General features: G+C 40.1%; 1 protein-coding gene across 7 annotated transcripts in view; it reads left to right on the forward strand.

Moving 5' to 3' along the window:
- Positions 1-14,161, forward strand: part of CUNH10orf67 (chromosome unknown C10orf67 homolog) — a 143,412-nt gene that overhangs the window by 62,366 nt on the left and 66,885 nt on the right. For 6 of the 7 annotated variants that reach the window (XR_006608105.1, XR_006608106.1, XM_013058925.2 and 3 more), the window contains one exon: positions 5,998-6,063. The exons of the other annotated variant lie outside the window; for it this stretch is intronic. Coding sequence is in view for 4 of the 6 variants with exons in the window: in XM_013058925.2 (XP_012914379.2) it covers positions 5,998-6,063 (66 nt within the window). In the remaining 2 variants the exon portion in view is untranslated. The remainder of the gene's footprint in view (positions 1-5,997; positions 6,064-14,161) is intronic. 7 annotated transcript variants of the gene reach the window in all.

Below are 14,161 nucleotides of genomic sequence, written 5' to 3' on the forward strand. Positions count from 1 at the left end.
TCTTCCCTGCCGCACTGCTAGCCTCATGAGGGCAGAGATGGTAACATCTCCGTTTCTGGAATATTCCCAGTGCTGAGCACAGTACTTGGTGCACATGGACAGATGCTCTCTGAGTGATTCATAGAATGAGAATGTGTTTAGAGTTCAGGAAATTTACAGGCGAAAATGTGTATTTATATCCCTGATTTATTCCAAATAAACATCAATGTTCTCACCAAATCGAGTGCCAGTTTGAAAATGAAAATTAATTGAAACTGGATAACATTCAGTTTTAATGAAACATTCAGTCCTGCAGAGGCACTAGCGGTGTTTCCAGCGAACAGCCACCTGTGCCTAAGTTTGGGTCCAAATTTCAAGCTGATTTTACAGTTCAGGGTATTCTTGGGTTTTCAATAAGATTACTCTTACAAACTATTTTTTTAAAGACTTGGTTACCCCAAAGGGTCAGAGGTGGGAGATGTTTTCTCTGAAAACCAGACCCATCACAGGGGTTTGCGGAGCAAGTTCATTTTCTTGCACTTGCCCCATTTGCAGCAGAAAAAGCAGGAGTCCCATCCTCGCAGAGAAAACAAGAGTCTGTGGACAGACAACTTTAGCCTTCTTGGCATCAATGTCGACAACTGAAAAGATAGTCCCAGCTTTCCAGTGTCACTTAGCCTCCAAGGAAGGTTTAAATGTTTCTAGAAGTGTTCATTCTATCCTGTCACTGGTAGAGATGAGTTGTGGAACCTTACTATTCTCTGCGAGGAGTGCAAAAAATTAAAGCAAAAAATCTGACTAGGAAACCACCAATTAGAAAGAGACATACCCCTTCGAATGACGAGTTATATACCCTGTGTGAGTGTAAAGATTCCAGTTAAATGCATCCTCAGCTTCCTTAGGTCCGCACCGGCCAGTGGTAGCCCCATGTGGCTAGCTGACCATACGAGTTGTATCTGGTGCAACTGAAGAACTCAGTTTTTAATTATATTTCATTTTAATTTTTTAATTTAAATTTAAAAACTGATATTTGTTTCAGTTTATTGGGAAACCTTTATGTATATTTTAAATAACTTGGTATGTGAATCTGCTTTTTCTTCTGTAAACTTTATGCAATCTAAATACAGATCAGGTATTTCTGATGAAGTTTTAGCCCCGACACTGAGATATGCTGTATGTGAGAAGTACACACTGGGTTTCAAAGACTGCATTTAAGTGAAATATCTCAGCAGTGCTTTTTAAAATTGATTATTACACATTGAGATGATAATATTTTGAATGAGTATTTGGATAAAAATATATTATTAAAATTAATTTCTCATATTTCTCTTACTTTTAACAAGGCTACTATAAAATTCAAAATATATACATATATATGTGTATATCTTAGGCCATATTTTTAATTCACAACTCTCTCCTAGACAAATATAGCAGATTCCTAGCCTGATTGATCGTCTTTTAAATCCTTTCTCTTTTCTTTTTTTCTTTATATGTACTGGACCACCACAGAACATTGAATACAGGCACAATTTGGTATTGAGCAGAAAGACTCTTGAACCCTGGTTTCCTCTTTCATTTCTGCCACTGTGGTCCCTTGGGCCAGTGCCTTATCCTACTTCCTGTCTCTCACAGGCTTACTGTGAGGGTAGAATGAGATAATGCACGTCCAAGTGCTTTGCTGATTGGAAAGCACGTCAGGAGTTGTTGAACAAACACGAGCTGATATTTACTGGTTTGGTTTCCAATATCCTCCACTAAATCAATTAATTCAGTAATGTTTATTAAATCCTTTTAGTGCCAGGCATTAAGCTACTGTCAAGATATAAAAATCACACACATACACACACACACACACATACACACACACAGCCCTGCTATAGAGCAGAATAAATCTAGAGCAAGAGACAAAAATCCTAGGGCTGTGTGACGTGGACTGTAATGGAAGTATGTACATAGAGAAAAGATGTCTAGCTTTACCTGGAAGGTTCTAGAAAGGCTTCACACACAGTTCCACACCTATTTCACACTCCTTCAGTGGAGCTGATCTTTCCAGGTAGGTAGGAGGGTGGAAGTGCTAGGTTCAGAGCGTGAATGCATAAGTGTGAGATGTGTTTGTGGACTCTTGTGATTTGGTATGGCTGAAGCATGAGGTAGGAATCCAGTGAGCTATGTATGAGCATTTGTCTTGGGGCAGGAAGACGGGGAACAGGTGAGCAGCTCAGAAGCCCCAGGATAAGACACACCTTGTCTTGTTTACCCCTGGATTCAGTGAAAACGAAGTTGAAAATGGCCTGTAGCTGGTTAAGCTGATCTCTTGCCACCCATCAGGGCTTAAAGCACTGTCTTTTATGATATTCAGTAACTTTCATGTTAAAATTCCAATAATCTAATAACAGCTGAATCTGTTTCCTAGCTGTGGCCATATTACAAATCCTTCTGGGAGGGAGTCAGCCAGAAGTCAGAGATGACAGCCCGGCGTGTGGTCAGCATCAGGAGGCAGGGCAGTGTAAGACTGAGTACAGATTGCTCTGGGCCTCATGGGAGAGCCCAGCGTGGATTTTAAGGGGTCCAGGAAGGTTGGAGGAAGGAGTCTGAGCTGACTCCCAGAAGAGCGGTTCTAATAAGCCAGGAAGGGGACATGGGAGGTGGGAAGGGTTAGAAACATGCAGAAGGGAAGTCAGTGCATGTGACTGCCTACAGCTGAGGGTATGTGAGAGTCACGGGTGGCAAGAAGCAGGGCTCCTGGCAGGGATTATTAATCATGCCAAGGGATTTGCATTGCCTTCTGAGGCCATGGGGGACCTTTAAGTGTTGGGGAAGGATTGGATTCATGTCTCAGAAAGAAAATGAGCAGGAGGAAGGAAAATCTAGAACCAGAGAGACCGGTTCAGAGGTTACTTGGATAAACCAGGGGAAGTATAATCTGAAACAGAAAGAGGACAGTGAGATGCTGGGGATGACTGGGAAGGATGAATTCTAGGGATGTTTAGGCAGTAAACTCTACGGTCATTGATATGGTTGAAGGCAGGAGAGGTAAAAGAGAAGTTCAGGCTGGTGAGCATTTGAGTAAAGATGAAAACAGGCAATGAGGAAAGCCAGAGAGGGGACATCCTGGAAGCAAAGCAAGGGAGAATTTCCTTTGCAGTGTGTCCTGCCACCAGCCATGCTAAAAGCTCAAAAGGGAAGATTAGGCAATTAGTCTGGCAACAGGGTGACCCCCGTGATGTTAATGAGAGTGATTTACCTGAAACTGTGGGAGCAGGTGAGAAGCTGGGTGAATGCAAAAGTGGAGACAGTGAGTGTGGGCAGCCCTCTAGAAGTTGGGCTGTGACTGGTCAGGGAGAAGTAGGGGAGTAGTTGGAGAGGGACGTGAGGCTGAGGGAGGAAATTTTTTAAAGAAGAAACTAGAATATTTTTGAATGATGCCAATGGAAAGATGAAAGACAGTGGAGACATAAAGCAGAAGAGGTCACTGAGAAGAGTGATCTAAGAGGCAGGAAGGATTGGGGTTAATGGCCTTTGACACCCATTGAAAATTTGGTGACACTCCTTTTCAGACCAAGGTATGATGACTCAAAACAGAATCTTTTCCTTTCCTTCCACCTCATTCCATTACCTCCCCTAACCTGCCGTCGACCCTCACACCTTATCAACTATACTGCTGTGTTCCTTCAGAGGCTCCTGTCTAGCCAGTCCCCACTGTTCCTCAGCCCTGCTCCCGTGGAGATGGGTCAATCCTTACCTGCTGGTGGCATTTCCAAGTGTATGGGGTTTTAACCCAGAGTGGATGCACCCTCTCTCTGTCTATCATTTTACTTGGATCTAATTAACACCCTTTCCTACTATCCCCTACAGCTCTTCTAATCTTACCATTACTTTTCTCAGTTTCCATATTCCATCCTCCACACTACTTCCTAATTCACAGAAAACATGGCAAACACTTGATTTCCCCCGCCCCTTCTGCTTTCTCTTCCTCTGTGGCTTATCTTACCTAGCCTTACCTTTACTTGTTTTGATCCAAACAGGATCATTCTTCTTTGCCCTGACTCATCCTTCCATCTATTCCCTGAATCATCTCTTCCTTCTCTTCTGGAACTTTCTTCATCAGCCCCTTTCACTCTTATGCCTTTTAAAATTTTCCTCTGGCCTAAGACACGGTGAAACCATCATCTTGGTGCTATCCATTGACCTTAATCACACCTAACCCATTGCCATTTACTGTACTTCAAATACTATTTAAAAGAAATCTGTGTTTACCAGCCCCCTTTTCACTCCCCCAATGCTAGTTTTTCCTGTGGATAAGGTCACAGTGAGGTTCATATTGCCTTTGATCCTTCTTAGATTTTTTCCTTCCTGGATTATCTGCCGTATGTGACAGGACTACTGGCTGTGTCATAGACTCTTCTGCACCAATGTTCACTTCTGATTTGTCACACGATTCTTCCTTCCTTCCTAAGCAATATCTGTCAGTGGCTTCTTATCTTCCATTTTCCTCTTGAATGCCATTCTTGGGTACTCTGTTTATCCTTGGTCTTCCTCATTTTCTCTCTAGCTGACGTCAGTCTCTCCCATAACTGGCACGCTTGCTTACCAGTGATTCCAAACTTCCTCTCCTGCTTCATGATTACCCTGAACACCCCATCTCTAGTTTCAACTCTGTTTTCATCTTTAATTTCAGTGTTACACGCACTTCAACAGTCCCCATCCATTTCCTATGGAAATTAGAAGTTCTTTCTGTGGCCCTGCGTACCTGGGATTCTTTGCTCTCTTGAGGTCAGGAACTGTCTTGTTTATATTCTTAGTCATCAGACTTAAGAAATGTTTGCTGAAAAAATTCTTTACATATGCATCAAACTCACTGTCAAAACTTGAGCTCATTACCCCTTGAATCTGGATTCTGCTGTTTTCCCCCACTTAAATGAATGACTTTGATTGTTCATCAATCCCAAGAACAGATGAGAAATTGAGAGTCAATCTCTACTCTCTCTTTTCTACTTTATACCTGGTAGGTCACTTGATCTGATTATAATGTGGTTATATGTGGGATATATGTGGTTATATGTAGTTATATGTGGGATATGTGGATCTTTATGCTTTTTAACCACCTGAAAATATGGCTTATTAACATATTTTCTTATGTATTATGGTCATTTTTCACATTGTTTTCCTACCATATTGTAGATGCTCCAGAGGAAATGTTCTGTTCTACTTCATTTCTGTAACTCCATAGATGAACATAGACCTCCTGGCATCTAAAAGGTGTTCCATTCATGTGTATTAAATGATGAATATATGAATTAATTGAGTGGATGTCAGAACCAAGGTTTGAAGTTTATCAGCATGTATAATTGACATACAATATATGTATATAATATATCACTGACATATATTATATGTCATATACATATATGCATATATATATTACATAACTGATATATAATACATAATATGATATATATCATTGATAATACATATCATGATATATATCAGTTATATCAGTGTATAAAATGTAATGTAATATAAATATACACAAATGGCAAATAATCATTGAAGACAGTGAGGCAAGACATAGAAGTAGAGTGTCCCTAGAGTGTACGCTCTTTGATGGCTGTTTTCAGCTGGCATGAAGAGAATCTGTTGTACACGAAATAGAACACAAAAATCTAAAATAAAAGAAATGGGTCCTATAAAGGAAAAGCAGAATTGCTCTTCTTGACAGACTCTACTTACTTTATTATATATAGATGCACATTTTGTTGGGGTTGTGTGAGGAAGATTATAAATAAATTGGCATTTCCTGTGTGTATATTGCTTGCTTTTCTAGTAAAAATACAATAATTGTATCATAATATATTATTGTTACATGAGAATCTACAGACATTTAAATTTTCTAAATCGTATTATGATCCTCTTTTCTCCTGTTTAAAATCAAAATATGTGTTGCTAAATTCTACTGAGGAGGAATTTTAGGCGTTCTGTTCTTTCCTTTAATCAAAATGTAATATTCTTCTCTTTTAGCTGTTTGATGGTAGAGACAGATTACTGTGTGAGCTTGATTATGAAAAAGCATTAGTTCAAGAAATGGTAAGGTGATTTACATTATTTCCTAATGAATTTGAGATCAGGAATTCAATTTAATCATGAAAGCTTTATAAACTTTATCTATAAACTATGATTTCCCCTTGGTCAATCTAAGTGCATGCCTAATTATAAACTTTTTAAATTGAAGCATAGTTGACACACGATGTTATATTAGTTTCAATTGCGCAACATAGTGATTCGGCGGATGATTCCATACCTTAAGCTATGCTCACCATCGTAAGTGTGGTCACCGTACGACGTTGTGACAGTATTTTTGACACTATTTCCCATGCTGTACTTTGCAACCCTGTGACTTATTTATTTTAAGACTGGGAGTTTGTATCTCTTCACCCCCTTCCCTTTTTCTATAAACATTTTTAAATGATCATTGTAAGACAACAGTTTGATTAGTACTATGATAAACATAATAAGCTGCCAAATAGATGAGTCTTCCAAAAGAAATCGTGTTACCATTTAAAGAACTGTCCAGAGTTTTTGAGTTTTATAATGGTGATTAAAACACACATACACACACACACACACACACACACACAGGAGAGCCCACTATTTTGAAGGATTTGCTATTTTTAGTTACAAATTGCCATAAGTGACAACAACAAAAAAAGAGCCCAGCTAGATATTTTGGCATTCTGTGTTAGTCTCATAAGAAAACACTGCCTTTTTATGTTCTTTTAAGAGAACTTTCCAGACGGCTGCTCTTTTATTTTATCTGTTGACTACCCACTCCCCAGGCCCCGCCACCTCACCCCCCGCCCAGCTTATGGTGGTGTACTTTGGCTTTCAACTGGTCACCACTAGTACGTCTTTGTTACAGGAAACTGACTGTGTTTATTATAATCAAAAATAAAACACAGCTTGACTTGCGTTCCAAATGTGCTTGAAAAGAATATGATACTGTTTAGAAGAGAAAAGGTTGTTCATAGGAAGTCAACACCACTTCAGATATTGAAACATTCCCTTTTTTACAGCTTGTCACACTTTGTGCCAAGTCATGACTGTTTCCCTTACTCTGTTTTGTTACTCTCAGCACCATGTGTTTTGGGTTCCTTGTCATAGAAATTAATGCAAGACAATGCTCTGGGACGACAATAAAGCCTTCTATGAAACCAACTTGGGAATGCAGGCAAGGAAAAAAATTATGGTTAGCTGTTCACAGAAACCATGTGCTGAAAAATAACATCATTTTGAACTCTTTACTTTTAGATACCTGGCCTATAAAAATCGCCTCCATTATTTGAGGATATAGTTGTATAGTTGTGTATAGTATATAGTTGATTTCTTCTCTCCCCACCCCCTTCTGTCATTTTTCCGAAGTCTAGGAATTGCTTTTCCGAACAAACTAAACGTGCACATTGTCATTAAAATTGAAAATGTTTTTCTAGAATGGGAAGCAAATGTCATATTGTCACTTCGTTAGCGACGTCAGAGAAATAATCCGACTCCCTTGAGTGCCGATACTGTGAACAGAACCCATAATCCTACCTGGCCTCTTTATTTATACCGTAAGCTGTTAACTGTTAACTATTACATTGCCCACAGGGAAACCAATCATGTTTTATTTTGTTGTTTGGAAGTTTGTGGAGCACCTCGCTTGTTGCCAAGCAGCAAGATCTTGCATCACAAACCTCACCCCCTCCCACCCGCCCTGCGGCCCAGGAGCCTTGGGCATGCTCAGAATTGGTTTAGGGGATCGTGATTTCTGAACAGGGAGTCTGCTTAAGGGTCTTCTCATGACCAGTTTTCCATGGCAGACCTTTGGGCCCAGCAAGGTCACCACTGGGCGCCCCTCCCTGCTACCAAGGCATTCTGTTGCTAACTCGGGAGGCGGCTGGCTCTGCGGCTGTCTTGGGTTTTCTTTGTTTCTTGCCACGGTACTTTTTTCCAGAAATGAAGGTTTCTGGACTGATGATTGCACCTAGATGGAGAAGTGGGAGACTAGGTGGAGTGGAGGCAGTCATTTTATAGAAATTGACAACTCTCTCACGGAAGGGGTTTTGTTCATGCTTGTCTATTACTGTTTTCCAATGCAGTTTATTTTCTGGTCTCATTAAGTATAAGTAAGCCATGAAATTTGGAGTGATGCTATCCTGCGATTGGCTTGAGGGGAATAATTTTGTATCTTCCTATGATTTCTATGTGTTGTGGCTTTCATTTATCCGTTTTAAAAATTGAGATGAATTGTGAAGCGAAATAAGTCAAGCAGAGAAAGACAACTATCATATGATCTCCCTGATATGAGGAAGTGGTGATACAACATGGAGGCTTAAGTGGGTAGAAGAAGAATAAATGAAACAAGATGGGATTGGGAGGGAGACAAACCATAAGTGACTCTTAATCTCACAAAACAAACTGAGGGTTGCCGGGGGCAGGGGGTTTGGGAGAAGGGGGTGGGATTATGAACATTGGGGAGGGTATGTGATTTGGTGAGTGCTGTGAAGTGTGTAAACCTGGTGATTCACAGACCTGTACCCCTGGGGATAAAAATATATGTTTATCAAAAATAAAAAATTAAAAAAAAAAAAAATTGAGATGAATTGCCCAGAACTTTGTATTGGCTCTAGGTGTACAACAAAATGATTTGATATATGCGTATACTGTAAAGTGATCACCACAGAAAATCTAGTCAACATCCCTCACCACACGTAGTTACAAAATTTGTTTTCTTGTGATAAGAACGTCCAAGATTTGCTCTCTTAGCAATTTCTCAAATACACAATACAGTATTCTTAACTAGAGTCACCATGTAGTGTATTATATTATGATGAGAAGTTTATGTGCTGTGAACACCTTCATCCATTTTGCCGACCTCACTCCACATCCCAGCCCTGGCAATCACCAATCAGTTTCTTTAAGTTCGGTGTTTTAGATTCCACGTACGAGTGATGGTATGATATTTGTCTTCCTCTGATTTATTTTAGCTTAATGTCCTCAAGACCCAGCCATGTTGTCACAAATCATAGGATTTCCTTCTTTTTTATGGCCAAGTACTATTCCATTATAGTTACACCAATTTTCTCCATCCATTCATCTGTTAATGGACACTTAGGTTGTTTCCTGTTGGCCATTGTGAATAACAATGGTTGCAGTGACCGTGGGGCTGCAGATAGCTTTTTGAGATGGTGATTTTGCTTCCTTCAGTTAAATGGTCAGAAGTAGAATGGCTGGGTTATATGGTAATTCTATTTTTAATCCTTTTGAGGAAACTTCATACTGTTTTCCATAGTGGCTGAGCCAATTGACATTCCCACCAGCAGGGCACAAGCACTCCATTTTCTCCACATTTTTGCCCACCCTTATTATCTTTAGTGAAAGCCATTCTGCCCAGCATGAGGCCATAGCTCATCAATGGTTTTGATTTGCATTTCCCTGATGATTAACAATGCTGAATAGCTTTACAGGTACCTGTTGGCCATTTGAATATCTTCTTTGAAAAATGTCTACTTAGGTCATCTACCCATTTTTTTAAAGATTTTTGCTTATTTATTAGAGAAAGCATGCACACACATGTGCACATAGGCACATGAGTGCAGGGAGGGACAAACAGACTCTAGACTGAGCAGGAAGCTGGACATGGGGCTCGAACCCATGACCCCGAAATCATGACCTGCTGAAACAAGGAATCAGACACTCAACTACCCAGCCACCCAGGTGTTTCAATCATCTGCTGATTTTTAATTGGATTATTTGTTGTTGGTTTTTTTAAATTTTGTTTTGGCCATGGAGTTTTATGAGATTCTGAATATTAATCCCTTACCAGATATATGATTTCCAAATGTTTTCTGCCATTCCATAAGTTGCTATTTTGTGTTGTTTATTGTTTCGCTGTGCAGAAGTTCTTGAATGTGATGTAGTCTCACTTGTTTATTTTTTATTTCATTACTTGTGCGTTAGTTCTCATATCCAAAAAAATCACTGCTGAGCCCTATGTCAAGCAGCTTTTCTCTTATGTTTTCTTAAAGGAGTTTTATGACTCCAGGCTTTATATTTAAGTCTGTAATTTATTTTGAGTTAATTTTTAAGAGTGACATAAGATAGGGGTCTAGTTTCATTCTTTGACATGTGAAGGTACAATTTTCCCAGCACCATTTATTGAAGAGACCATCTTTTCTTGAGTGTCCTTGACTCCTTTGTCAAATATTAGTTGACCGTTTATTCATAGGTTTATTTTTGGACTCTTGACTCTGTTTCTTTTGGTGTATGTGTCTGTCTTTATGCTAGTACCCCTAGCTATCTTTATGCTAATATTATTTTGATTACTATAGCTTCATAATATAGTTTGAAATCATGAAGTGTGATGTCTCCTGATTTGTTCTTCTTTCTCAGATTGCTTGTTTTTGTTTTTTTTTTTGGCTTTTGTTTTTTGGGTTTTTTTTTTCTTTTTTTTTTTTTGGTGGGGGGTGGTCTTTTGTGGTTCCATATAAGTTTTAGAATTATTTTTTCTACCTTGGTAAAAAGCACCTTCTGTAAAAAGTGGAATTTTAATAGGGATTGTATTGGCTTTGAGTAGTACAGCCCTTTTAACAATGTTAATTCTTCCAGTCCATGAACATGAGATATCTTTCCATTTATTTGTGTCTTCTTCAATTTCTTTCATCAGTGGCTTATAGTTTTCAGTATACAGATCACTCACCTTCTTGGTTTATTTTTTTTTATTTTTTTTATTTTTTTTAAAGATTTTATCCATCCATTTGACAGAGAGAGATTACAAGTAGGCAGAGAGAGAGAGGAGGAAGCAGGCTCCCTGCTGAGCAGAGAGCCCGATGCGGGACTCGATCCCAGGACCCTGAGATCACGACCTGAGCCGAAGGCAGCGGCTTAACCCACTGAGCCACCCAGGCGCCCACCTTCTTGGTTTAAAAAAAAAAAAAAATTGTCCTCATCAGAAAAGTACTATAACTGAACTCTTAATTTTAACTTATTTTTCATCTATTTCATCCCAGTGTATTTGGCCTCTAGGGACAATCTAGACTTAAGATAGAAAGGAGCTACAAATGTTGCTATAACCTCTCATTGGGGGGGCATAGCACCAAATTACTGCTACGGTTGGCCTTGAACCTATAACTGGGCTCCCTATTGCCTGAGTTCCCTTGGAGTCATGCCTCAAGTCTGTCTATGCCTGTTTCAGGTAATGTGGCAGTGTTGGTCATTCAACTAGCAAACCAGTACTTTGGTGACCCAGATATTTACTATAATAAAATATATGACTGAATTTCTTTGCATAGGCTTATGTATTTGAAAAAATTTAGGTTATTATATCAGTTCTCATTACCACTGTTCTCCATTTTTAAATTTTGGTTTTTTAGAGAGAGAGTGAGTGTGCAAATGGGGCGAAGGGCAAGGGGAGAGGAAGAGAGAGATCTTAAGGAGGCCCCATGCCCAGCAGTGCGGCCCACAGGGGCTCGATCTCACAACCTTGAGATCATGACCTGAGCTGAAGTCGAGAGTCAGACGCCCAACTGACTGAGCCACCCAGGCTCCCATCACGGGTACCGTTACTGTTCTGATGTGTGTTCCACAGGTAGAATCTACAGTTTCCCAACTGTTGCTACTTTGAAACCTGGGGAATGCTTTCAGTAATCTGTGGGAAACTGCATTTACATTATAGCTTCGGGAATTGTGGCAATGAATGAAGACGAGTGCAACCTGAGTAGTGGCTCAAGGTGACTGAATCCCCATAAAGTTGGCAGACCACAGAGCACGTTCTACTATCCGAGCAGTTCCTGACTCACTGTCCATAAGTTCCTGCCCACCAGTCAGGAAATGTGCTTTTTTCATGTAGTTCTGGACTTCTGGTAGATCTGCTCAGCCTTCACGATCTACTTCTAAGCCACAGGGCAGAGGGCAGAGCTTGTGAAAGGAATAGTTCCCTTGAGCCAATGTCACTCCAAATCTACCACAATGAAGCCTTCAGGCCCGTGCCACAATTCATCCCCAGTGAAATCAGCAGGCACATTAGTCACATTTGTCCACTTAAAATCAGGAGGTATATTACCAGATGTCTCAGAGCACTGTTTCTTCTGTGTGGTTCCCTCTTCCTAAAGTGTCCTTCCTTGGTTAGCTCTGGCTTGTCCCTCAGGTCAGAGGTCAGATAATACCTCTGGGAACTCCTCCCTCTTACTCCCCTAGACCGGAGCAGCTGCCCACCCTCACATAGTACCCCTCTTGTGGCTCTCCTCGTGTTCTGTGGAGAGGATCTGTTGATTGATCTGCTATTTCCATCTGGTGAGCTACTTGAAATCAGGAAGTGCATCCTGTTCACAGTTGTACCCTCAAAACCTACCATGGTGGCTGCCACAGAGTAGAAACTCAAATATTTGTTATGAGCAAATGAAGGAATGAGTTTTAAAAATGGTTGGTTGAAAATGACTTAGCCCACACTATGGCATGAACCACATATAGTTTCATAAGCAGGTAATACTGTTAATACACATGTGACACAGCTACACAATACAGGAACTAACTACAGTGTACTCTCCAGTATTAATTTATAGGTTTTGTTCCAGTGGTTCTCAAACTTTCTGATCTCTGGATCCCTTTCCACTCTTAAAAATTATTGAGGCCTCGAAGGAGATTTGGTTCAGCTTGGTTTTTATCAGCTAATATTTATTGCCTGTGAAATTAAAATACAATCAAATTATTTATTAGTTCATTTGAAAATAACAATAATCTCTTACATGCTAAAAATAAATAGCATATTATCTATAAAAATATTTTCCAAAACCAAAAAGGTTTAGTAAGAGTGGTATTGCCTTACATTTTTGCAAACTTCTTGAATATGTCTGACTAGAAGACAGCTGGATCCTTATATCTGCCTCTGCGTTCATTCTATCAGGGTAAATATCACAGAGCCTCTGGAAAACTGCACTGTGTACTGGAGAGAGCAGGAGAGTGAAAAATTATCTTTGTCATGTTAGGAAAATAATAATGATGTTGGGAAAGCCCTAAAGATTTTGGGAACCCCATGGATCCTTGGACCATCCACTGAGATCTGCTGCTCTCTTTAATAAGAAAAAACTCTTAGCCAGATGTGGTTAAGGGAAATGTCTTTGTTCTGTTCTAGTCCTGATCCTATTTCCTTTGTTTCTATTTAATTCATTTAGTCCCTGATTCTCCCCCTTGACACCTCTCTGTCAGAATGTTACACTACTACATTGCAATGGACACAAGCCATTAGTGCTGAGTTCAGGCAGAAAGCTCCAAATTTTTGCTAGAGGAAATTGTCATTTATCTGTCACTGAGTAGTAGTTGCAGTAAATGTTCACTGTGGGGAATACCCAGTGTTGTGCTATAGTAATCCTAGATGTTATGCAGGGGTAAGAGCCGTAAGTACCAGTAGCATATATGGTATACGTATAAAGTTCACTAGGAACAATTTACAGGAAGAAAATGAAGAGAGGACACTCTGCCTTGGTCTTTTATTCCTCCACTGCAAGATGACGTTGGTCTAGGCCAGCAGGATGAATCATGGAATGTGCATATATGGTATACGTATAAAGTTCACTAGGAACAATTTACAGGAAGAAAATGAAGAGAGGACACTCTGCCTTGGTCTTTTATTCCTCCACTGCAAGATGACGTTGGTCTAGGCCAGCAGGATGAATCATGGAATGTGCCGTCAGTATCAAGTCTCCCAGAGAACTTACTTCAGTACAGTTGAGCCATCTCACTGGTAAACTAACAGGCAGGGGAAAGATTAAGGAGCTGTGGGGCCATGGATTATCTGTCCCCACTGGAAAGTGTGATGGTTCCTTTCCTCCTCCGAGAAAAGAGAGTGGGTTACTCACACCTACACTTAGTGATGTCATAGCTGAGTCATAGCTGAGAGGGTGACCTGCTCTGGTATGACCAGGACCAGAACTTCTCCAGGTTTAACGTGGAGAGTCTTGTATCTAGAAACCCCCCAGTCAGGCAAACCAGAATGGGTTGGTCTCCTGGTAGCTAGAGACCTGAAAGTTCCTCCAAGAGCAGACATGATTCTGTGTATCAACTCCAATGTAGTAAGAGGATTCTGAGGGAAAATTCAAACTCTTTGGGAAAGAGGGCCTAAACTTTTTCCATTACACACACTGATACTGATTAG

This window comes from Mustela putorius, unplaced genomic scaffold (assembly GCF_011764305.1).
Source record: "Mustela putorius furo isolate JIRA1106 unplaced genomic scaffold, ASM1176430v1.1 tig00000827_pilon_pilon_pilon, whole genome shotgun sequence".
In the NCBI taxonomy this organism is placed as follows: Eukaryota; Metazoa; Chordata; class Mammalia; order Carnivora; family Mustelidae; genus Mustela; species Mustela putorius.